At 34.8% G+C, this 27,787-nt stretch overlaps 1 protein-coding gene across 3 annotated transcripts in view; it reads right to left on the bottom strand.

Moving 5' to 3' along the window:
- Positions 1-27,787, bottom strand: part of LOC129041948 (disintegrin and metalloproteinase domain-containing protein 5) — a 133,733-nt gene that overhangs the window by 20,618 nt on the left and 85,328 nt on the right. For all 3 annotated transcript variants that reach the window (XM_054497383.2, XM_054497385.2, XM_054497384.1), the window contains 4 exons: positions 17,405-17,495; positions 16,548-16,779; positions 6,001-6,087; positions 5,259-5,373 (listed from right to left, as the gene is read on the bottom strand). In XM_054497383.2, the coding sequence (XP_054353358.1) occupies positions 5,259-5,373; positions 6,001-6,087; positions 16,548-16,779; positions 17,405-17,495 (525 nt within the window). The remainder of the gene's footprint in view (positions 1-5,258; positions 5,374-6,000; positions 6,088-16,547; positions 16,780-17,404; positions 17,496-27,787) is intronic.

Below are 27,787 nucleotides of genomic sequence, written 5' to 3'. Positions count from 1 at the left end.
CAATCAGAAAAAAAAAAAAACAGAAAATAACAAGTATTGACAAGGATGTGGAGAAATTGAAACAGAAAATAACTTGTACACTGCTAGTGGGAATGTAAAATAAAGTCGCTGCTGGAAAATAGTATGGTGAGTCCTCAAAATATTTAGAAATATAATCACCATATGATACAGTAAGTTCACTTCTGGACGTATACACAAAATAATTGAAAACAGGGTCTTGAGATATTTGTAAGCCCATAGTCACAGAAACATTATTCACAATAGCCCAAACGTGGAAGAAACCCAAGTATCCATTGACAGATGAACAGCTAAACAAAATGTGGTATATACATACAATAAAATGTTATTCAACCTTTAAAAGAAATGAAATTCTGACACACACTACAATATGTATGAACCTTAAGGACATCGGGCTTAGTGAAAAAAGCCAAGCTTTTTCAAAAAAGACAAATACAGCATGATTCATTCCATTTATGAGTTACCGAAGTTGTCAAATTCAGAGACAGAAAATAGAATAATAGTTTGCAGGGACTGGGAAGAGGAGGAATGAGGGCTTATTGTTTAATTGATTTACAGTTTTGGCTTTGCAACATGGAAAGAGCTCTGCAGAGGGATGATGTTGCACAACAATGTACTTAATGTCATGTAATTATACACTTAAAAAGCATTCAGATGGTAAATTTTATGAGTATTGTACAACACTTAAGTGTGTGTGTGTGTGTGTGTGTGTGTGTTTGCATGCGTATGTTATAAAAGGTCAAACAAACCCATAGAATAGAGAGACAAAGGTGATGAAATAGTAATACACAGAAAAATTATAAATTTCCTATCACCATCAAGTAACTGGGAAGCCCCATAACATTAAAGAAATGTAAGTAGAATATAATTTTTTCTGGTCTATGAGCTTGTCAAATATTAAAAGGGTTAATAATAACCTCTGAAAATCAGGAATGTATATAGTATTATTAATGGTCATCTCTGAGGGTTAGGATAAAATGAAAAACTACGGAAAGAAAAATCATCAAGTGAGATTAAAATATACTCTTTATAATTTTATATACTAAGTAGACAATTAGGCAAAAATATATGTGAATTTAGACTCCAGCATATGCAAAAAGCAGACAGTCATACATACAAGCACATATATATTCAATTATGTACATATTTTTATATGATTATATCTATATACATAAAGCTGTAGAACAGATTGTAAGCTCCTTGAAAATATTCATGAAATAGTAACAAAAGTCAATAATGTTTTTGGTTTACAATTAAGGCAATCATAAAATCCATAATTTGACATTTTTTCTGGGTCATATTATGTTAACACAAATCAGTGATATTAAAAGTAAGCAGAATGGGGATAATGAAATAAACCTGGACTCATTTAGATGACCTTTGCAACCCAAACTCTTTATGTCCTAAAATGCATTCAGGATCACAAGTGTTTCTCCCACATTGAGTCCAGGCTTTATTGAGGAAAGCCCAAGGCCTCCTTGACTGGGTACAGGGCCTCCAAAGGGACTACATGGGGACAAAACATACAGCCAACTAGCATATCAGCCTAGGTCTTTCAGGGTAGACCTGTAAGCCCCAGAATGGAAGAGATGAAAGAAGAGCCCATGGCAGCTGGCTAAAGGAAACTAGTTGGGTTAGAAGGTTCTCTGACTGCAGGCTCATGTGCTGCGATCTGGACTTCCATCTGGACTTAGAGTGGTAGGCCTAGGATACCAATCATATAGGTTTGCCTAGAACTTATCCTAGTTGTAGTACTGAAAGTCTTACATGCTAGTGAATCTGTCACTGGGATAGAAAAATTTCTGGTTGGCAACTAGTGTGGAAGGTTGCAGGGAAAAGAACAAAATATAAAATATTAATATAAAACGAAATATAAAAGATGAAAAAAATAGGGACTAAAAGCAACACTGTTTCAGTGTCAAATGACTAAATCACCAATTATTCATCTTCTATAGTTGCTATTGCTGCTTTTTTTTCTTTTTCTTTCCATTACTGCTGATGTTGGCAACCACAATTTCTGTGTTCACTCTGATTAATGTAACTTAAATGTGCAATTTAAAGGTATCAAAAGCATCAGTGCTAACAGTCCATATTTGACATATACTACAAAATAACTGTTGTGCTTTGTATCAAGACAGCACAGGTATAATTTTTCAAGTTGAGAATATTGTAATTGTGTTTTCTAAGAACTTGGATAACGAAAATAGAACAATTATAATACGAACACCAGCATGACCCAGATATCACAGATAAGGAGGCTAAATGACTGTATTTATTATTATTATTATTATTATTGAGTCAGAGTCTCACTCTGTCACCTAGTCTGGAGTGCAGTGTCATGCCCTAAGCTCACTGCAACCTCCACCTCCCAAGTTGAAGCAATTAGCTAATTTATGTTCTTTCTTTGAAAGTCTTACATTTATGTACCTTCAGGGTATATATTAATATAGGCTGAAAATTTTAAATAAAAATAGAAATTTAAATAAAAATAAAAATAAAAATTTAAATGCCCAGTAAAGGATTTTTATTTTTTTATTTTTTATTTTTTATTTTTTTAAATTATACTTTAAGTTTTAGGGTACATGTGCACAACATGCAAGTTAGTTACATATGTATACATGTGCCATGTTGGTGTGCTGCACCCAGTAACTCGTCATTTAACATTAGGTATATCTCCAAATGCTATCCCTCCCCCCTCCCCCCACCCCAAAACAGGTCCCGGTGTGTGATGTTCCCCTTCCTGTGTCCATGTGTTCTCATTGTTCATTTCCCACCTATGAGTGAGAATATGCGGTGTTTAGTTTTTTGTCCTTGCAATAGTTTGCTGAGAATGATGGTTTCCAGCTTCATCCAGGTCCCTACAAAGGACATGAACTCATCGTTTTTTATGGCTACATAGTATTCCATGGTGTATATGTGCCACATTTTCTTAATCCAGTCTATCATTGTTGGACATTTGGCTTGGTTCCAAGTCTTTGCTACTGTGAATAGTGCCACAATAAACATACATGTGCATGTGTCTTTATAGCAGCATGATTTATAATCCTTTGGGTATATATCCAGTAATGGGATTGCTGGGCCAAATGGTGTTTCTAGTTCTAGATCCCTGAGGAATCGCCACACTGACTTCCACAATGATTGAACTAGTTTACAGTCCTACCAACAGTGTAAAAGTGTTCCTATTTCTCCACATCCTCTCCAGCACCTGTTGTTTCCTGACTTTTTAATGATCGACATTCTAACAGGTGTGAGATGGTATCTCATTGTGGTTTTGTTTTGCATTTCTCTGATGGCCAGTGATGATGAGCATTTTTTCATACATCTTTTGCCTGCATAAATGTCTTCTTTTGAGAAGTGTCTGTTCATATCCTTCGCCCACTTTTTGATGGGGTTGTTTTTTTCTTGTAAATTTGTTTGAGTTCATTGTAGATTCCGGATATTAGCCCTTTGTCAGATGAACAGATTGCAAAAATTTTCTCCCATTCTGTAGGTTGCCTGTTCACTCTGATGGTAGTTTCTTTTGCTGTGCAGAAGCTCTTTAATTTAATTAGATCCATTTGTCAATTTTGGCTTTCGTTGCCATTGCTTTTGGTGTTTTAGACATGAAGTCCTTGCCCACGCCTATGTCCTGAATGGTATTGCCTAGGTTTTCCTCTAGCATTTTTATGGTTTTAGGTCTAACATTTAAGTCTTTAATCCATCTTGAATTAATTTTTGTATAAGGTGTAAGGAAGGGATCCAGTTTCAGCTTTCTACCTATGGCTAGCCAGTTTTCCAAGCACCATTTATTAAATAGGGAATCGTTTCCCCATTTCTTGTTTTTGTCAGGTTTGTCAAAGATCAGATGGTTGTAGATATGTGGCATTATTTCTGAGGGCTCTGTTCTGTTCCATTGATCTATATCTCTGTTTTGGTACCAGTACCATGCTGTTTTGGTTACTGTAGCCTTGTAGTATAGTTTGAAGTCAGGTAGTGTGATGCCTCCAGCTTTGTTCTTTTGGCTTAGGATTGACTTGGCAATGGGGGCTCTTTTTTGGTTCCATATGAACTTGTAAAGGATTTTTAAAGCATTAAATTGGTATATTATAGGACTTTCTGTTTCTCATTGTAAACTACTGTTTACTGAAAATACATAATTCAAATAAACACCTATTTTTCATGTTATCCTGTGAAAATAATAATATATGCATATAGTTACAGGTTATAGGCTAAATTATTATGGGTTTTTTTTTTCTGATACATAGTTTGATGTGGCTTTGTATTGTCTCTTTAAAAAGTTGATCAACCTAGGTATGCGTTTATATAGCATCCAAGCTACAGATAAGTCTGCCCTAAAGTTTCAGGACTTTCTTGGAAGGTCCTAAAAGAGATGGGGGTAGAGGCCTGGCCAACATGGTGAAACCCCGTCTCTACTGAAAATACAAAAATAAGCTGGGCATGGTGGTGGGCACCTGTAATCCCAGCTATTTGGGAGGCTGAGGCTGGAGAATCGCTTGAACCCAGGAGGCAGAGGTTGCAGTGAGCGGAGATCGTGCCATTGCACTCCAGCCTGGGCGACAAGAGCGAAACTCCATCTCACACACAAAAAAAGAGAGAGATGGGGGTAGAGTTTGCAGCCCATCTATGCTCCCAGTTATTTTGGGTAGGCTCATACATTCTAGAACCAGGGTATGCCCTTCACCTCCAGTTGACCCCAATTCATCTAGGCCTGATTAATCTCAAAATACTACTCAGGAACATCAGGACAGGATTAGAAAGAGCAAATCTCCAAAGATTAGCATGGAGCCCTTACAATGCAGGAGAAAGATAACCAATTATAAGTGAATAGGAAGAAAAGACAGCCTGAAAGATTGTAGAGGCATTAATATAGTAATGACTATACTGGCATTATTATAAACTCTAGTTTATAGGAGTTTATAATAAATATAGTAAATATAAATATAATAGTAAATATAAATATAGGAGATAATCCAAAGTAAACAGTTTAAATTAACTGGTCAAATTTTACACACCAAAATTTTTACTTTTAAAACTGCCTAACATTGGCCATACTTTTTCTCAGTAAAGAATGTCAATGCTGATATAGAAAGAACAGTATAAATTTGCACTGTCAAAATTTTTTAAATCTTATAAATAAAATAAAAGGATGTTGACATTAGTTGCTTTGTAATCTGGCTTGAAACCTATAATTTACTATCTTACATACTCTACATAATTAATACAATTTTAAGAACACTAACCAGTTGGTGGTACTAAGTGTCCATCATCAGTACTTCCAAATGCTCCTTGCTTTGGTTGGCAGTAAGGAGGATTATATCCCTTTTCACAATGGCAATGGTTAAAATTGTTGCAAACCTTAAATAATAAAAAAAGAATAATTTCGATGGAGACTAATGAATAATCTATACTTACTCCACAGAGTATCTCATTCTAGAGAATTTGTCAAATAGATAAATTTGTCAAATTTTCCCTTGCTAATGTTCATACTACGCAAAGTACATCTAGCTTGTGTTGTCAAATCAAATTTTTTTCTAAAAAATTCTTTTAACTCCCCCCATAGCCAGGCCCAAATACCTCAAATTACCAGTAACCTGTCACTAATTATAACCTACTTGCTAGCTGACAGCCCAGACTCTAAATTAACTTGCAGCACTAGCAAGAAAATTCTAATGGTCTTTATTTACCAGTTTCTATCTTCTATTGCTTATAGCACATCCTCCTCACATATCCATCAAACATTTAATACAGCCAGAAACATTTAATACAGCCAGAAAACATTAAATGTTTTCTCTTTGTCTTCTCTAATAAATAGTTTGATAAGTTTCTTAAGAAGACAAAATTGAGGTTATAAATTATAGACTATTAAATGACACCAAATGACATAAAAATGGCAAACAAAAAAAGTCATTTATTTTTTTAAAATCCTCAAATTGTTTGATTGTTAAAAGCAAGTTGCTTAAAATAAACATTTCAGTTACTTACTCCATGACCACCACAATGATTAGAAGCATCACACAATCTTAAATTCATCAGGAATCTAACATCTTTACAACGCATTTTGAAACAATACTAAAAACAAAACAAAAAGTACAAAATAAAATCAGTCAAAACATCAGATTTTGTGCATGGCTAACACATTTAAAAATTCAAGAAAATACTGGAATTCATATTATCAAAAATTTGCATTAAAAAGCTGTGAGTGTCCAGTAGAAAAAAAAAATTGTGACTACACTGAAGCAAACATGAAATAAACTATGTACTTTCAGTTTGTAAAGATGTAATCATATGTAAGAAGCTAGAGGTATTATTTTCTTTCCATTTAGTACCAGAAGTCAACTTAGATAAACTACTGAAAAAAATAACTTGATTAGTCCTTTGAGTTCAAGAATTATCTGAAGAACATTTTTAAATATACCCATGTGTGGGCTCCCCTTGAGAGCATTATATCAAAAACTCTGGGGAGAGGATCCAGTTGTTTCTCAGGAGCAGCCAGGTTTGAGAACTATTGAGTAGAGAAGTGAGATTTTAAAATCATGAGTATGAGCAGCAAAAGAAGATAGTTTACTATTCCATATGATAAAATAAAAAGAAAGAGGGAAGAAAGGACAACAGGTAATTATATGAGGTAACAGGACAATGGGAAACTCCCCTTGGTGAGCTGGATTTTAAAAGGCCTTCTAAGAAAAGAGAGAAAAATTTCATGGGTGAATTTAAATTTTTCTAATTTATGACATACATTTATGTGATCTTCTTTAATTATCAAAAAACTGTCACTAAATTCACCACGTTGTGAAAGAGTTTTATACTTGGAATGAGTTTTGTCTTTGGGTCATAATGACTATATGCAGAAACAGGAGAGTCAGGACTCTGTAATGGAGGTTTGAGCTAATATTTAGATTTCAAGGGTAAGGGAGGCTTCAGATCATATTTGTATTCCATATGTTTCAAAAGGAGCAAGAAGTAACAGGGACTCTGTTTCTTTTTTATGTGCCATTTATTATCAAAATGTTACTAAATAGAAGTAAATTTGTATTTAGCAAGTCTACTCAGAAGCTTTCTCTCAAAAACAGTATGTTAACTTCACATAGTATCTTTTTAACTTAAATCAATTAGAATATTAAAATCATATTAAATATATTGTTAATTTATAGAATATTACATGTCTCCAATAATATTGCATAATTATATTGTGCTATATTAATTGTTAATGTTGTTTTCATATTTTGATATGTTATATAAATAATAACAATAATGTGCATTACATTATAGTAGAATATAATAGCCTAGTAATAGTCAGTTTAATTAAAGTATTCATCTACCAATCAGGAAAAAAATGAGAGTCCATTATAAAAAGTAAAAACCAACATACGTTTGGCTTTTCTATTGAAACAATAAATACAATTCAAGAAATGTTATCGCAAAAATCATGCTAATGAAGAAAAATTCTTGCTCACATAATATCTTACTCAACCAAAACTATTATTCATTTGAGATCTTCAGCTCTTGTCTAAAGATTTACTCACTAATAATGTGTGCAAAATTACTAGATTATATGTCAGAACATCAAAAAATTTATGTATAAAAATTACTTAAATGTTATATTACTCTTAAAAGAGGTGTGAAGATGATTAATAACATATACTGCTGAACTTGTAAATAAATAGGGAAAATGGAGAATTGCCTAACTTTTCAATATTCTATCTAAACATTCTTTAAGAGGCCCACCTAAGGTCCACCTAAAGATTATTTAATCATATGAGTGAAAATTCATACCATGTAAAGACATTACCAGGTGAATGGGTAGAACAAAAAGGAGAGATGGAAACATAACAAATATATTAGCACAGGAGGCTTGTCTGAATGTGCAGGTCTGAGACCCCTTTCTCTATCCAGAGACATAAGAAAAACTGTGGGAGTGAGAAACTTGGGACCTGACGGAGAACTCCACCACACCTCTCCCCTACAGAGAGACATGCAGTTGGCTGGCCTAAGGAATCTCCTATCCTTCCAGGAGGCACCAGCAAAGACCATGGAGAGCCCCAGTGGCAACAGGTAAACCAAGCCAACCAAATAACATTGTAAAGGCTCTGAACATTGAACTGCCTTTGGAACAGCCCACAAAAGAAGGCCAAGACCACTTCCTGCTAAAACAGTGCTTTATATTTAACACAGAGTCTCCTAACATAATAAATACAATTTCTGGATGCAACTAAGTCATTCCAAGAGCTAAGAAAATCACAACTTGAATGATAAAACACAACCAGCTGATATCAGAACCAAGATGATTCAGATGATGGGATTACATGACAAGGATTGTAAAGCAGCTATTATTAAAAAAATCAATAATCAATTACAAATCTTCTTGAAACAAATAAAAAAATACAAAAATCTTAGCAAAGGAACAGGTGATATAAAAATAAACCAAATGGGAATTATAGAATGAAAAAATACAATAACCTAAATTTTTTTAAAAAGCCAAGTGATTGAGCTTAAATCAGTAAACTTGAAATAGCAAAGAAACGTTTATCAAAAATCTTGGAACACCACAAAGGAAGAAAAAAACAAGGAAAGGAAGATGAGTAAATAAAATGGACTCTCCATTTCTTTATAGGTTTTTAAAATTATAGTTCATGATTGAAACAAAAATTATAACACCACCAATGATACTTACAGGTAGGGAAGGTAAATACAACTAAAATGGGAGTGAGGTTGTTTTCTCATTTCACTCAAAGCGGCGAAATGTTTATAGCAGTAGCCTCTTTGGGCAACACGCATATATCGTAAAACCTTGAGCAGCCACTATGAAAACTACACAAAGAGACGGCTAACTTAGAAACACTATAACTGGATCAAGATAGCATCCTAAAACAATGTTTAAATCACCTATTGAAAGGCAAGAAAAGAGAAAAATAAGAATGGGAACCAGAGGAAACAAATAATGAAATAACATACTTAGGCAATAACATCATACCAACCAAAAGACATGCCACACTGTATTAAAGGCATGACTCAACTATGTGATGCTTTTAAAAACTCACCTCGAATTCAATGGCAGAGATAGATTTAAATAAAAAGGACAGAAAAAATATATCATTCAAACCTTTATCCATAAAAGCAGGAGTAGCTATATTTACATCTGATACAGTAGACTTCAGAGCAAAGAAAATTACTAAAGACAAATGAAGACATTATGTCATGATATGATAATCATTCCAACAATAATACACAATTATCCTAAATGTCTACACCCCAAACCACAAAGCCTCCAAACATAAGGCAAAAAGTAATAGCACTGAAAGGAAAATAGACAAATCCACAATTGCAGTTGGATATTTTGACACCTTTGTCTCAGCAATTTACAGAAATTATACAGAAAGTCAGCAGATATACAGGAATCTGGACAAAACAGGATTTAATTGATGCATACACAGGTCACTACAACCTGTATCAACAGAATATACATTTCTACAAGTGCCTATGGAATATGCAGCAAGATATATCATATTCCTTATCATAAAGAAAACCACAAGTTTTTAAAAATTAAAATTATGAGAACATGTTCTCTGATAATAATAAAATCAAACCTGAAATCAATGAAAGAAATACAACAGGAAAATCTCTAAATATGTTGAAATTAAACAATACATTTATAAATAATTCATGTATCAAATAACCCTCAAAGAAACTAAAAAAAAAAATACGTAGAATCAAAAGAAAACAAAAATATACATTAAAATATGTAGGATGCAGCTAAAACAGTTCTGAGAGGGAGATTTATAAGACCAAATGCTATAAATGAGAAAAAGCCTCAAAGCAATCATTGAAGTTACCACTTCAAGAAACTGGAGGAAAGGAAGAAGAAATTAAACTCAAAGCAAAAGAAAGTAAATGATAATAAAAGCAGAAATCAATGAAATTGATTGCAAGTTCTATATGAAATTAAAAGCTGGAAAATAATAAAGAAAACCATTATAACAAAGAGTGGAGTCTTTAAAAATTTTTTATGAAATTAACAAATTTTTAGCAAGACTGAGAAAACCAATGAAACAAAAACCAGATGCTTTGAACATTTTTTATGAAATTAATAACTTTAGCAAGACTGAGAAGTTAAAAAAAGAAGACACAAATCACCAATATCAGAAATAAGATAGAGGATATCATTGCAGATCCTGCAGCCATTACACAGAATTATAAAGAAATACTATGAACAACTTTACATTTATAAATTCAGAAACTTTGAGGAAATTGACCAATTTCTGGGAAACCATAAACAACCAAAAATCACCAAGAAACAGCTTATAATCTGAAGACCATTACAACAATTGAAGAAATTGAATTCATAGTTTAAAAAATGAAATTTCCAGGCCCAAATGATTCCACTAGAGAATTCTATCAACATTTAAAGAAAAAATTAACATACATTTACATAATCTCTTTCCAAAAATAGAAGAGTGAAAAACAGTTTTCAATTAATTTTATAATGCCATATAAAATGACCAAAATCAGATAAACACATTGCAACAAAAAAAAACTACAGACCAATACCCCTCATGAATTTGGTTACAAAGATTATTCAACAAAATATTAGCAAACTAAATGCAACAACGTATAAAAAATTTATACACAATGACCAAGTGATATTAATACCAAGTATGTAATGCTGGTTCTACATTTAAAAATTGATTAATGTAATCCAACATTCAATGAACTAAAGAAGAAAACTCATGTGACCACATCAATCAACACACAAAAAGTATTCGACAAAATTCAAGACACAAGTATAATAAAAACCTTCAATAAGTTAGCAGCAGAAGATGGTTAGCTCAACTTAAGGGGCATCTGCAAAAAAAAGAAAAAAAAACCCTACATCTAACATCATACTTAATGATGAAAGACTTAATACATTCCTCTTAGATTAGGAAAAAGTCAGGGACATCCTCTCTCAACACTCTTATTCAACATCATACTGTAAGTTCTAACCACTGCAGTAAAGCAAGAAAAAGAAATAAAACACATACAGATTGAAAAGGAAAAAATAAAATGGTCTCTATTTCCAAATTATTTTCTACATAAAAAAATCCCAAGAAGTCCACAATCAAACTCCTACAACTAATTTAACACAGGACAGTTGCAGGATAAAAGATCCACACCCAAAATTCAATAAGAAATGGGGAAAGGACTCTCTATCTAATAAATGCTTCTGGGATAGCTGGTTAGCCAAATGCCGAAGAATAAAACTGGACCCCTACCTTTCACAATACACAAAAATTAACCGAAGATGCATTCAAAACTGAAACCTAAAACCTGAAACTATAACAATTCCTGAAGAAAGTCTAGGAAACAACTCTTCTGGACAAAAAACTTAGGATTAAAACCCCAAATAGAACTTAGGACTAAAACTCCAAAAGCAAATGCAACAACAAAAAAAATAGATAGATAGGATTTAATTAAACTAAAAAAGTGTCTACATAGCAAAAAAAAATAACAACAGAGTAAACAGACAACCTACAGAATGGGAGAAAATATTTGCAAACTATGCATCCAACAAAGAACTGATATCCAGAATCCACCAGGAATGCAACAACTCAACCGAAAAACAAATAATCACAGTAACAAGTGGGCAAAGAACATGAACAGACATCTCTCAAAAGAAGACATACGAGTAGCTAGCAAACATATGATAAAATGCTGAGCATCACCAAAGATCAGAGAAATGTAATTTAAAATTATGATGATGCCCCATCTCACACCAGTCAGAACGGCTATTTTTTTTTTTTTTTTTTTTTTTTTGAGAGAGAGTCTCACTCTGTCACCCAGGCTGGAGCTCAGTGGCGCAATCTCTGCTCACTGCAAGCTCCACCTCCCAGGTTCACGCCATTCCCCTGCCTCAGCCTCCCGAGTAGCTGGGACTACAGGCGCCTGCCACCAGGCCCGGCTAATATTTTTGTATTTTTAGTAGAGATGGGGTTTCACTGTGTTTGCCAGGATGGGCTCGATCTCCTGACCTCGTGATCCACCCTCCTCAGCCTCCCAAAGTGCTGGGATCACAGGCGTGAGCCACCGCGCCAGGCCTCAGAATGGCTATTCTTAAAAAGTCTAAAAACAACAGATGTTGGTGAGGATGTGGATAAAAGGTAACACTTATAATTACATATATGTGAAGAAAAGGTAACACATATACATAATTCATGTGGAGAAAAGGTAACACATATACATAATTCATGTATAAAGGTAACAGATATATAACTCATTTATTATATATAATTAATTATATAAATATATAATATATAATGAATTATTTATCTAGATATATAAATATCTTTATATATCTAGATATATATCTTTATCTTTTATATATAAATATCTTTTATAAATATCTTTATATATCTAGATATATAATTCATTTATTATATATAAGAATTCATTATATATAATAAATTATATTAATTATACAATATATAATATATGCATTTATCATATAGTATAATTAAATGAATTTATGTTATATATTATTTATATATTTATATTATATACATTACTGTGTAGTAATTCACGTATCATATATCTACATATCTAGGTATAAAATTAATTTATTATATATGATTTATATATGAATTCATTATATATGAATTATATGATTCATTATGTATGAATTAATATAATGTATTATATATTATATGTATAATATATAATATATAATATTAATATATAATATATTACTATAATATATTACAGTAATATATGATATATACATTTATTATATATTATTATATGCAATAAATGAATTATATAGATATATAAAGATATATAATACATGAATTATGACATAGCAATAAAAATAATTAAATCATGTCCCATGCAGTACAGCAACATGGATAAAGGTAGACATCATTATCATATATGAACTAACTCAGAAACCGAAAATCAAATACCATGTGTTCTCACCTGTAAGTGGAAGCTAAAAACTAGGTACACACAGACATAGAAATGGAAATAATAGGCACCAGGAACCCCAAAAGTGGGGAAGAATCTGGGTTAGAGTTGAAAAATAACTGACTGGGGACAACGTTCATTATTCAGGTGACAGGCACACTACATGTCAAAACTTCACCAATACCTGCACATGTACCTCTGTGAATATATAAAAATTTAAAAATAAATTGTTTAACATATCAAAAAATTTAGAATAATAATTTCTAATAAAAAAATAAATTAAAAATTTGGAAAAATAATCTAAATAAAACTGTAAACTTCACAAAGCTATAGAAATTGAACAAAACACTCTTAAGGAACCAGTGGATCAAAGAAGGAATCACTAAGGAAATTAGAAAATACTTACAGACAAATAGAAATATAAACACAATATTCCAAAACTTATGGAATGCAGTGAAAAAGTTCTGTGGGGAAAATTTATTAGTATAAATGCTTACAACAAAAAAGAAGAGAAATTTAAAATCAACAACCTAACTTTACAACTTGAGATAGAAAAATAAATAAACAAATAAACTAAATTCTAGCAGAAAGAAGGAAATAAAGATTAAAGTGGAGATAAAATACAGAGTAAAACAATAAACTTAATGAAACCAAAAATTGGTTCTTTGAAAAGATGAACAAAATTGACAAACCTTTATCTAGATGTACTAATAAAGACAGAAAACTCAAATTACTAAAGTCAGGAATAAAAGTGAGAACATTACTACCAATTCTACAGAAGTAGAAAGGATTATAAGAATACCAAGACCAGTTGTTTACCAATGAACTGGATTAGCTTGATAAAACTGACAAATTCCTAGAAACACAAAACCTATCAACACTATGAAGAACTTAAAAACCTGAACAGACTCCTAACTCATAAGGAGATTTAATTAATAATTTAATTAATTAATTAATAATCATAAGCCTTCCTATGAAGAAACTTTCTGGACATAATGCCTTCAAATATGTAAAGAAGAATTAACACCAGTTCTTCTCAAATTTTTCCAAAAATATGAAGAAGAGGAAATATCTTCTAACTCATTTTATAAGGCCAACATTATCCCGATATCAAAGCCAGACAAATATACTACAAAGAAAAAATACAGACCAATAACCATTATGAACATAGATGCAGAATCCTCAGTAAAATGCTGGTAAACTGCACTATATTAGGAGTATACACTATGACCAATTGAGATTTCTGGAATGCAAGGATGGTTCAATATATGATAGCTGATCAATATAATAACCACATTAATAGAATGAAGGAGAAAAACAAAATGATCATCTTAATTGATAAAGAAAAGGCATTTAACAAAATTCGACACCTTTCATGACACAAACACTCAAAGTACACTCAGTCATGAGGCAGAAGGAAACTACCTCAACATGATAAAAATCCATATACAAAAATCCCACAGCTGACATTATACTTAATGATAAGACTTCAAAGCTTCTCCGCTAAGATCAGGAACAGGGCAAGGATACTTCCTTTCACCACTTCTCTTCAACATTGTACTGGAAGTTCTAGCCAGAGATGTTAGGCAAGAAAAAGAAATAAAAGGCATCCAAATTGGAAAGGAACAATTAAAGCTTTTCTGTTTCCAGAGGACATAATTTTATAGGTAGAAAACTCTAAGGATTACCCCAAACAGTTAGAATTAACAATGTATTCAGCAAAGTGGCAAAATACAAAATCAACATACAAAAACTGGTTTCATTTCTATACAGTAACAATGAACACTCTGAAAGGGATATTATGAATACATTTCCATTTATGATAGCATCAAAAAGTACTTAAAACAAAGTACTTAAGAATTAATTTAACAAAGCAGTTTAGGATGTCCATACTATTCAAAGTGATCTATAGATTCAATACAATTACTATAAAAATCCCAAGGATTTTTTTGCAGAAATGGAAAAATTTATACTAAAATTCATATAGAATCTCAAGGAACCCCAAAAACAATCTTGAAAAAGAAGAACAAAGCTAAAAGAGTCACAGTTCCCAATTTCAAAACTCACTAGGAAGCTACAGGAAAGAAAACAGTGCGGTACTGGCATAAAGACTAATATATTACCAATGGAATAGAATAAATAGCCCATAAACAAATGCTTGCATATATGGTTAAGAGATACTACTGAATTTTTACAAGGGTGCTGAGACCATTCAATGGAGAGAGGACAGTCTTTTCAACAAATGGTGCTGGAGAAACTGGATGTCCACAAGCAAAAGAATAAAACTGAACCTTTACCTAACACCACATACAAAGATGAACTTGAAATGGATTATATAGGTAAACATAAGACCTTAAAACTATAATACTCTTAGAATAAAATATAGGGCAAAGGCTTCATAATATTGATTTGGCCAGTCATTTATTGGATATGACACCAAAAGTACATGCAACAAAAGAAAAAATAGACTAATTGGATTTCATAGTTGTTTTTAAATTGTGCATTAAAAGACACTATCAACAGAGTAAAAAGGCAACTCAAAGAATGAAAGAAAATATTTTAAAATCATATCATAAGAGAGTAATATCCAAAATATATAGAGAATTCCTAAAACTCAACAACAAAAAAAGATGATTTAAAAATGGGAATAGCATTTAAATAGACATTTCCCTAAAGAAGATATACAAATGGTCAATAAGCACATGAAAATATGCTCAAAATCACAAATCATTAGGGAAATGCAAATCAAAATTACAGTGAGATACCACTTCACACCCATTAGGATGGCTACTACTGAAAAAAAAAAAAAAAACAGAAAGTAAGTGTTGGTGAGGATGTGGAGAAACTGGAATCATTATGCATGGCTAGTAGAAATGTAAAATGGTATAGCCACTGTGGAAGACAGTGGAGCAGTTCCTCAAAAATTTAAAAATAGAACTACCAGGTGATCCAGCAATTCTACTTCCAGGTATATACCCCCAGAAATTGAAAGCACAGTTTTGAAGATATATTTATACTGCCATGATTATAGTGGCATTGTTTATAATAGCTAAAACATGGAATGATTCCAAATGTTCATCAACAGGTGAATAGATAAACAAAATGCAGAATGTACATACAACGGAATAGTAGTCAGCTTTAAAAATGAAGGAAATTCTGACATACTACAGTATAGCTGAAACTTGAGGGCCTTATGCTAAGTGAAATATGCCAGTCACAGAAAGAAAAATACTATATTATTCCTCTTATATGAGATACCTATAATAGTCAAATTTATAGAGTCAGAAAGTAGAATGGTGGTTTTTCAGGGGATCAGAGGAGGTAGGAATGGGGAGTTATTGTTTAATGAAATGAGTTTCAGTTTTACAAAATGAAAAGATTTATGAAGATAGAGGGTGGTGATGGTTTTACAGCATTATGAATGTATATAATACCACTGAATTGTACACTTAAAAAGGTTAAAATGGCAATTTTTATATTACATGCATTTTACCACAAGAAAAAATGGAAGAAAATGCATTGGTTAGTACATTGTCAAAATGAGTATAACCAGAAAAATAATTTTAAAACACTTTAATTTTTGTAGTTCTAATTACCATATCAGGACCACACATGGAACCATCTTGTACAAATGTTTCATCTCTGTCTTCACCTGCATAATATGATGTGATTGCAATAGGTATATTTACTGGAGGTGGCGTCTTCCTGGGTAGGTATGTAGACACACATGTTTGGTCTCGTACATGTGCATAAATCACAGATAAATTTGGACGTGATATTAAGTCTCTGTGTTCCCATGTACAGACTAATTTTCCACATAGAATATGTCTAGAAGCACAAGGAAGAAAAAAATTACCTTATTGTTTATTGAGGTAACAGAGGTTGCTGATATAGTGAAATTTTTAAAAAGTGATTTACTAATTTAAATCCAAATTTCAACAATTTTCTCTCAGTACATATTTTTTTGCACAATGACTTAGGTTATGATTCTTTTTTGTTTCATGAGGCAATCTGGCAAGTGAAAAACTAATGGTTTTTACACGATGACAGCTGTGATCTGTTCCACAATAGCTGCTGAAATTTGAGAAAATGATCTCTGGTCTTCAGTTTTTTCAATAGTAAATGGGATAAGTAATTCTTATACACATTTGATGTATATAAATTGTATATTTATAACCTATATTATAAATATATAATATATGTAAGCTGCGTAACAATGTCTAGCTCATCACAACAATAAACAGAGGCCATTTTTATGGTCATTGTTATTTTAACATTATAGGCGCTGAACAAACGTTCTTGTAGGCAGTGGATAATATTGTCCAGCTCAGATTATGTAATGAAGAAAACCTGACCCCCAACATTCGATTTTACTGCGTATAATATATTTCTCAGGATTTTAACAATCTCTAACCTACATTCCAAACAGTTTTATAATTTTCTAAATACATACTGAAAAAGACAATATGCAGTGCCACAGTTTCCAAAATTGTCTCCTCTGGTATTAATTTCATCATAACAGAAAATCGGAGCACCTCTTGAACCTATGAACAACAACAAAAACTTAAGTAAATTACAATACAGAATTTAAGTTATATTAAAGAAATGATAGACTCAATCTGGAAATTACAATGTGATCCATAAGAAAGTTTATAATTACCCAGGACCAAAAAGTTTCTGGGGGCAGAGCTACGATTAAAAAACAAACTCCTTTTTATAAGCCTAGAAGACTTTCTTCTGCAGCAAACAGAAAACAAACAACATTATTGGAATGCTTCTGTATTGTTAGACAAATAAGCAACTGTCGCCCTATTTCCTATAAATTATTTACTTCCTGCCTTACTTCCCCACCTGTTGTAAAAATGCTGTTTACTCTTATTCCAAATGAAACAGTAGAAAAATAGTATCTGTAGTGCAATAATGATGACAAACACAAAGAACAGTTCATTTAACTCTCCTTGCTCCACACTAGAGTCATCATCCATTATTAGATTATTAGATCCTGATAATTATTATTAGATCCTAATAATCACTAAATAAAAATTGTTGAATTTTAAAATTAGAAAGAATATCAATGTTCATCTATTTCAGTCCTTTATATATTTAGTTATGTCTAATTTTAAAATTGTGAAAAATTCAAACATCTATAATAACTGTTCTATTACTTTGACTCAGTAGTTTAGAGGTAGCTTACATTGATCATGTTAGTCATATGTAATCAAAATAGAGGTCATTTGTTGTTACCACTGTTAATTGACAGGAGAGCTCTCTTCAATAATTTCACAGATTTTCATACTTGGAGAACATGATCTGTAAATTTCACTCTGTTAAGGAGCACAATCCATACATGTACAAGGTGCTACAGAACAATAATACTTCAACAATAATATATATTAAGGCTTTTTGGAGTATCCACCTTACTTTTCTCACGGTTTAAATCAGCGTCTCAAAATATAAAGTTTCCTTCCAGATCTACCTTCATCCAAAGTAGGCGATCTCCTATCTGTACTTATTTGGAGTTTTCAAGCTATCTCTATATATTTATCTATTCCATTGGCTAAAAGGAAGTATAAAATTTTTAAGGAAAAGCTTCACTATCCTATTTTATCACCTAGCCATAATTTGTCAGCCAAAGGAAGAACTTTGTCTGAAATAGTCAAAAGATTGTTGACTATTCATAATTATCCAAAAGAAACTTCTGAAAGATATTTATAAATTTAAGGATGTCCAAGATTAAATGGCTAAAAACACAATTGCTTCCTAATTTTATGCAATACTAAGTTCCATACATGATTTTACTTTTTCAAACATTTCAGAATATCTTTCAGTGAACTGAGAGGTAAAAGATGCCTTCAGGACCCCAAAGCAGCCTTCACATCTTTACTGTGTTTTCCAGATTATCATAAATGTTAGTGTCTATGTGTTCATTAAAGGTCAAGTCATATTATAGGAATATTTACCTAACTGCCCAGTGCTCATCAAAGCTCCATCACCTGTTTATAGTCTGTTTCTTAAATCCAGAGCAATCGTAGCTTTAGATAAATTAGTTGAAGCATCCTCAGACCTTGTATAAGGATTACATTTAAATTTTATAGTGCTATATACTAAATAAGCCTGAACATAGATGCTGAAAACCCTGAACATATTTTATTAGTTGAATAAATAATCATGAAATATTGTTTATTTCTCCTTCTCACACAACTATTCAATAATCCAGCAAATCTTTTACACGTCCCTGGTAAGTATGCTTCTATGGTTTGGAAAATATCTATGGCCAGAGCCAATCTTTGTGACACTTTCATAAGAATATTGATCCATTATGGTTTTTGATAAATCATGTCTTAAAAATTGAAAAAGAAACATTACCAAGTTAGTTTTGCAAAAACTGTTCATACTTTAGTGTGGAATATAATCCTTTTTCAGAGTCTTAATCAGCGTAAGTAGTCAAACTTCTGGCCCTCTCTAGAGAAGGAGGTCTCAATGCAGCATGGCAGACATAATTCTTTGTTGTAGAGGCTATCCTGTGTATTACAAAGCATTTAGCAGCATCCCTGACCTGTACTCACTAGAAGCCAAGATTCACCCCATCCAAGCTGGGACAACCAAAAGTCTCTCCAGGCATCCTGTCTAGTGGGTGGAGGCCACCAACACTGCCAAATATCCTACAATGCACAGGAGAAGCATTCCCTACCCCCACTTCTCACAATAAAGTATGATCTGGCCTAAATTATCACTAGTGCTGAGGTTGAGAAACCCTTATATAACTGTTGGATTAGCACTTAACATTTGTCTAGATGATATACAACCCAACTTGGTCATAAAGCCCTCTAATAATATATGGAACTTTACAACTAATGAGACTTTCAGCCTTATTGAGGGCAAACATAACCACAAGCCAAATAACACCAAAGGTAATAACATCATTTTGTATTATACCTACAATAGGAAGTTTCTGCATCTGCAGAGATAACACTGAAGAGGAGCATGCTGTAGGGGCCAGACATTTCCAAAAACAAAATTTAGTAAAGAGCTTAGAAAAAGGTGGTAACCATTTGAGGTGTTTTTCCTTCACTGGTTTGATTTTTTTGAAAAAAAAAAGCTTAATACTTAACCTTGTTCTTTTACCATAGATCTACAGATTTCCCTATTTTAAATGTCATTGCTTGATAAATAAGCTATGTCTTTCAATGTGACAACTTCATTAGTATATTTTGTCCAGAAATCAACAATCTGGGGGGGCATGATAATTTGTATTAGGCCTGTGGTATAATAATTCTTATTGTCTGTTTCCTACAAATAGCATATAGGTTTTACCATGCAAAACTAATGCCTACGTCAGAATTATATCAAACCATGCTCAAGGATCATTTTAGCCGACCATGACAGGTCATAGATGACCTAGTCAAATAATTGGATATTTGTAGGGAACGCATGTCATAATCTAATAATAATAATACTACCTTATATTTACTGAGTACAGTCATGAGTTGCTTAATGACGAGGATATGTTCTGAGCAATGTATCCATTGTCGTGTGAACATCATACAGTGTACTTAAACAAACCTAGATGGTATAGCCTGCTACACACCTAGGCTATATGGTGTAGCCTATTGCTCCTAGGCTGCAAACCCGTATAGCATGTTATTGTACAAAGAATTGGATTTAATATGCGTTGAAATACAGCTGCCATTGAGGGTAAATTTTCATCAGGCTTCTATTGCCCTCAGGGGGCTAGCAAAGTAAAATTGTTTTTCAAAAATAAGTACAAAAACTGGTAGTCAAGTCCAGAATTATCACATCCTAGATGCATTAACACATGGTCACTAGAAGTGGACATACATTATTTTAAAATCAAGATGCTTTAGAAGTCATGCTTGCCTTCCAAAAAAAAAAAAATTGTACTCTTTGGGACAAATACCTGTGTACTCCCACAGTTCTCACAAAGGACTTTAAAATCTCTCAAAATCACTGATAATACTAAATAAACAGTGAATAGCATAACCTGGAAGACACCTGATTGGCAATCCACTATGTGGCTCTAATTTTATCTGCCTAGCATTGAGTCCTGGCTTTACTTAAAGAAACATTAGATCATAGATCTGAAGTACTGTCCCATTCCTCTTAATTTTACTGGTCATTTGTTTGTATGGTTTTGTTTTTGTTTTTGTTTCCCAAGACGGTGTCTTGCTCTGTCGCCCAGGCTGGAGTGCAGTGGCGTGATCTCAGCTCACTGCAACCTCGGCCTCCTGGATTCAAGCGATTCTCCCGCCTCATCCCAAGCACACCCGGCTAATTTTTGTATTTTCAGTAGAGACAGGGTTTCACCATGTTGGCCAGGCTTGTCTTGAACTCCTGACCTTATGATCTGCCCGCCTTGGCCTCCCAAAGTGCTGGGATTACAGGCATGAGCGACTGCACCCAGCTGTTTGTTTGTATGTTAACAATGTTTTAAAGTCTATAGCTGATCTCAGAGGAGCCAAGAAGGCCGAATAGGAACAGCTCCGGTCTACAGCTCCCAGCGCGAGCGACGCAGAAGACGGGTGATTTCTGCATTTCCATCTGAGGTACCGTGTTCATCTCACTAGGGAGTGCCAGACAGTGGGCGCAGGTCAGTGGGTGAGTGCACCGTGCACCAGCCGAAGCAGGGGCGAGGCATTGCCTCACTCGGGAAGCACAAGGGGTCAGGGAGTTCCCCTTCCAGGGGTGACAGACGGCACCTGGAAAATCGGGCCACTCCCACCCAAATACTGTGCTTTTCCGACGAGCTTAGGAAACGGTGCCCCAGGAGAGTATAGCCCGCACCTGGCTCAGAGGGTCCTACGCCCACGGAGTCTCCCTGATTGCTAGCACAGCAGTCTGAGATCAAACAGCAAGTCGGCAGCGAGGCTGGGGGAGGGGCGCCCACCATTGCCCAGGCTCGCTTAGGTAAACAAAGCAGCCTGGAAGCTTGAACTGGGTGAAGCCCACCACAGCTCAAGGAGGCCTGCCTGCCTCTGTAGGCTCCACCTCTGGGGGCAGGGCACAGACAAACAAAAAGACAGCAGTAACCTCTGCAGACTTAAATGTCCCTGTCTGACAGCTTTGAGGAGAGCAGTGGTTCTCCCAGCACGCAGCTGGAGATCTGAGAACGGGCAGACTGCCTCCTCAAATGGGTCCCTGACCCCTGACCCCCGAGCAGCCTAACTGGGAGGCACCCCCCAGCAGGGGCAGACTGACACCTCACACGGCCAGCCAGGTACTCCAACAGACCTGCAGCTGAGGGTCCTGACTGTTAGAAGGAAAACTAACAGAAAGGACATCCACACCAAAAACCCATCTGTACATCACCATCATCAAAGACCAAAAGTAGATAAAACCACAAAGATGGGGAAAAAACAGAGCAGAAAAACAGGAAACTCTAAAAAGCAGAGTACCTCTCCTCCTCCAAAGGAACGCAGTTCCTCACCAGCAACGGAACAAAGCTGGACGGAGAATGACTTTGACGAGCTGAGAGAAGAAGGCTTCAGACAATCAAATTACTCCGAGCTACGGGAGGATATTCAAACCAAAGGCAAAGAAGTTGAAAACTTTGAAAAACATTTAGACGAATGTATAACTAGAGTAACCAATACAGAGAAGTGCTTAAAGGAGCTGATGGAGCTGAAAGCCAAGGCTCGAGAACTACGTGAAGAATGCAGAAGCCTCAGGAGCTGATGCGATCAAATGGAAGAAAGGGTATCAGCCCTGGAAGATGAAATGAATGAAATGAAGCGAGAAGGGAAGTTTAGAGAAAAAAGAATAAAAAGAAACGAGCAAAGCCTCCAAGAAATGTGGGACTATGTGAAAAGACCAAATCTACGTCTGATTGGTGTACCTGAAAGTGACGGGGAGAATGGAACCAAGTTGGAAAACACTCTGCAGGATATTATCCAGGAGAACTTCCCCAATCTAGCAAGGCAGGCCAACATTCAGATTCAGGAAATACAGAGAACACCACAAAGATACTCCTCGAGAAGAGCAACTCCAAGACACATAATTGTCAGATTCACCAAAGTTGAAATGAAGGAAAAAATGTTAAGGGCAGCCAGAGAGAAAGGTCGGGTTACCATCAAAGGGAAGCCCATCAGACTAACAGCGGATCTCTCAGCAGAAACCCTACAAGCCAGAAAAGAGTGGGGGCCAATATTCAACATTCTTAAAGAAAAGAATTTTCAACCCAGAATTTCATATCCAGCCAAACTAAGCTTCATAAGTGAAGGAGAAATAAAATACTTTACAGACAAGCAAATGCTGAGAGATTTTGTCACCAGCAGGCCTGCTCTAAAAGAGCTCCTGAAGGAAGCGCTAAACATGGAAAGGCACAACCGGTACCAGCCACTGCAAAATCATACCAAAATGTAAACACCATCGAGACTAGGAAGAGACTGCATCAACTAACAAGCAAAATAACCAGCTAACATCATAATGACAGGATCAAATTCACACATAACAATATTAACTTTAAATGTAAATGGACTAAATGCTCCAATTAAAAGACACAGACTGGCAAATTGGATAAAGACTCAAGACCCATCAGTGTGCTGTATTCAGGAAACCCATCTCACGTGCAGAGACACACATAGGCTCAAAATAAAAGGATGGAGGAAGATCTACCAAGCAAATGGAAAACAAAAAAAGGCAGGGGTTGCAATCCTAGTCTCTGATAAAACAGACTTTAAACCAACAAAGATCAAAAGAGACAAAGAAGGCCATTACATAATGGTAAAGGGATTAATTCAACAAGAGGAGCTAACTATCCTAAATATATATGCACCCAATACAGGAGCACCCAGATTCATAAAGCAAGTCCTGAGTGACCTACAAAGAGACTTAGACTCCCACACATTAATAATGGGAGACTTTAACACCCCACTGTCAACATTAGACAGATCAACGAGACAGAAAGTCAACAAGGATACCCAGGAATTGAACTCAGCTCTGCACCAAGCAGACCTAATAGACATCTACAGAACTCTCCACCCCAAATCAACAGAATATACATTTTTTTCAGCACCACACCACACCTATTCCAAAATTGACCACATACTTGGAAGTAAAGCTCTCCTCAATAAATGTAAAAGAACAGAAATTATAACAAACTATCTCTCAGATCACAGTGCAATCAAGCTAGAACTCAGGATTAAGAATCTCACTCAAAACCGCTCAACTACATGGAAACTGAAAAACCTGCTCCTGAATGACTACTGGGTACATAACGAAATGAAGGCAGAAATAAAGATGTTCTTTGAAACCAACGAGAACCAAGACACAACATACCAGAATCTCTGGGATGCATTCAAAGCAGTGTGTAGAGGGAAATTTATAGCACTAAATGCCCACAAGAGAAAGCAGGAAAGATCCAAAATTGACACCCTAACATCACAATTAAAAGAACTAGAAAAGCAAGAGCAAACACATTCAAAAGCTAGCAGAAGTCAAGAAATAACTAAAATCAGAGCAGAACTGAAGGAAATAGAGACACAAAAAACCCTTCAAAAAATAAATGAATCCAGGAGCTGGTTTTTTGAAAGGATCAACAAAATTGATAGACCTCTAGCAAGATTAACTGGGAATATACCCAAAGGACTATAAATCATGCTGCTATAAAGACACATGCACACGTATGTTTCTTGCGGCATTATTCACAATAGCAAAGACTTGGAACCAACCCAAATGTCCAACAATGATAGACTGGATTAAGAAAATGTGGCACATATACACCATGGAATACTATGCAGCCATAAAAAATGATGAGTTCACATCCCTTGTAGGGACATGGATGAAATTGGAAAACATCATTCTCAGTAAACTATCACAAGAACAAAAAACCAAACACCGCATATTCTCACTCATAGGTGGGAATTGAACAATGAGAACACATGGACACAGGAAGGGGAACATCACATTTCGGGGACTGTTGTGGGGTGGGGGGAGGGGGGAGGGATAGCGTTAGGAGATATACCTAATGCTAGATGACGAGTTGGTGGGGGCAGCGCACCAGCATGGCACATGTATACATATGTAACTTACCTGCACGTTGCACACATGTACCATAGAGCCTAAAGTATAATAATAATAATAATAATAATAATAATAATAAAAAGAAAAAAGAAGAATCAAATAGATGCAATAAAAAATGATAAAGGGGATATCACCACCGATCCCACAGAAATACAAACTACCATCAGAGAATATTACAAACACCTCTACGCAAATAAACTAGAAAATCTAGAAGAAATGGATAAATTCCTTGACACATACACCCTCCCAAGACTAAACCAGGAAGAAGTTGAATCTCTGAATAGACCAATAACAGGAGCTGAAATTGTGGCAATAATCAATAGCTCACCAACCAAAAAGAGTCCAGGACCAGATGGGTTCACAGCCGAATTCTACCGGAGGTACAAGGAGGAGCTGGTACCATTCCTTCTGAAACTATTCCAATCAATAGAAAAAGAGGGAATCCTCCCTAACTCATTTTATGAGGCCAGCATCATCCTGATACCAAAGCCTGGCAGAGACACAACAAAAAAAGAGAATTTTAGACCAATATCCTTGATGAACATTGATGCAAAAATTCTCAATAAAATACTGGCAAACAGAATCCAGCAGCACATCAAAAAGCTTATCCACCATGATCAAGTGGGCTTCATCCCTGGGATGCAAGGCTGGTTCAATATACGCAAACCAATAAATGTAATCCAGCATATAAACAGAACCAAAGACAAAAACCACATGATTATCTCAATAGATGCAGAAAAGGCCTTTGACAAAATTCAACAACCCTTCATGCTAAAAACTCTCAATAAATTAGGTATTGATGGGACATATCTCAAAATAATAAGAGCTATCTATGACAAATCCACAGCCAATATCATACTGAATGGGCAAAAACTGGAAGCATTCCCTTTGAAAACTGGCACAAGACAGGGATGCCCTCTCTCACCACTTCTATTCAACGTAGTGTTGGAAGTTCTGGCCAGAGCAATTAGGCAGGAGAAAGAAATCAAAGGTATTCAATTAGGAAAAGAGGAGGTCAAATTGTCCCTGTTTGTAGATGACATGATAGTATATCTAGAAAACCCCATTGTCTCAGCCCAAAATCTCCTTAAGCTGATAAGCAACTTCAGCAAAGTCTCAGGATACAAAATCAATGCACAAAAATCACAAGCATTCTTATACACCAATAACAGACAAACAGAGAGCCAAATCATGAGTGAACTCCCATTCACAATTGCTTCAAAGAGAATAAAATACCTAGGAATCCAACTTACAAAGGATGTGAAGGACCTCTTCAAGGAGAACTACAAACCACTGCTCAAGGAAATAAAAGAGGATACAAACAAATGGAAGAACATTCCATGCTCATGGGTAGGAAGAATCAATATCGTGAAAATGGCCATCCTTCCCAAGGTAATTTACAGATTCAATGCCATCCCCATCAAGTTACCAATGACTTTCTTCACAGAATTGGAAAAAACTACTTTAAAGTTCATATGGAACCAAAAAAGAGCCCGCATCGCCAAGTCAATCCTAAGCCAAGAGAACAAAGCTGGAGGCATCACACTACCTGACTTCAAACTATACTACAAGGCTACAGTAACCAAAACAGCATGGTACTGGTACCAAAACAGAGATATAGATCAATGGAACAGAACAGAGCCCTCAGAAATAATGCCACATATCTACAACTATCTGATCTTTGACAAACCTGACAAAAACAAGAAATGGGGAAAGGATTCCCTATTTAATCAATGGTGCTGGGAAAACTGGCTAGCCATATGTAGAAAGCTGAAACTGGATCCATTCCTTACACCTTATACAAAAATCAATTCAAGATGGATTAAAGACTTAAATGTTAGACCTAAAACCACAAAAACCCTAGAAGAAAACCTAGGCATTACCATTCAGGACATAGGCATAGGCAAGGACTTCATGTCTAAAACACCAAAAGCAATGGCAACAAAAGCCAAAATTGACAAATGGGATCTAATTAAACTACAGAGCTTCTGCACAGCAAAGGAAACTACCATCAGAGTGAACAGGCAACCTACAAAATGGGAGAAAATTTTTGCAACCTACTCATCTGACAAAGGGCTAATATCCAGAATCTACAATGAACTCCAACAAATTTACAAGAAAAAAACAAACAACCCCATCAAAAAGTGGGCAAAGGACATGAACAGACACTTCTCAAAAGAAGACATTTATGCAGCCAAAAAACACATGAAAAAATGCTCACCATCACTGGCCATCAGAGAAATGCAAATCAAAACCACAATGAGATACCATCTCACACCAGTTAGAATGGCAATCATTAAAAAGTCAGGAAACAACAGGTGCTGCTGAAGAGGATGTGGAGAAATAGGAACACTTTTACACTGTTGGTGGGACTGTAAACTAGTTCAACCCTTGTGGAAGTCAGTGTGGTGATTCCTCAGGGATCTAGAACTAGAAATACCATTTGACCCAGCCATCCCATTACTGGGTATATACCCAAAGGACTATAAATCATGCTGCTATAAAGACACATGCACACGTATGTTTATTGCGGCATTATTCACAATAGCAAACACTTGGAACCAACCCAAATGTCCAACAATGATAGACTGGATTAAGAAAATGTGGCACATATACACCATGGAATACTATGCAGCCATAAAAAATGATGAGTTCATGTCCTTTGTAGGGACATGGATGAAATTGGAAATCATCATTCTCAGTAAACTATCGCAAGAACAAAAAACCAAACACCACATGTTCTCACTCATAGGTGGGAATTGAACAATGAGAACACATGGACACAGGAAGGGGAACA

The sequence above is a fragment of the Pongo pygmaeus genome, chromosome 7 (genome assembly GCF_028885625.2).
Source record: "Pongo pygmaeus isolate AG05252 chromosome 7, NHGRI_mPonPyg2-v2.0_pri, whole genome shotgun sequence".
NCBI lineage: Eukaryota > Metazoa > Chordata > Mammalia > Primates > Hominidae > Pongo > Pongo pygmaeus.
This window is presented reverse-complemented; position numbering and strand designations above follow the sequence as displayed.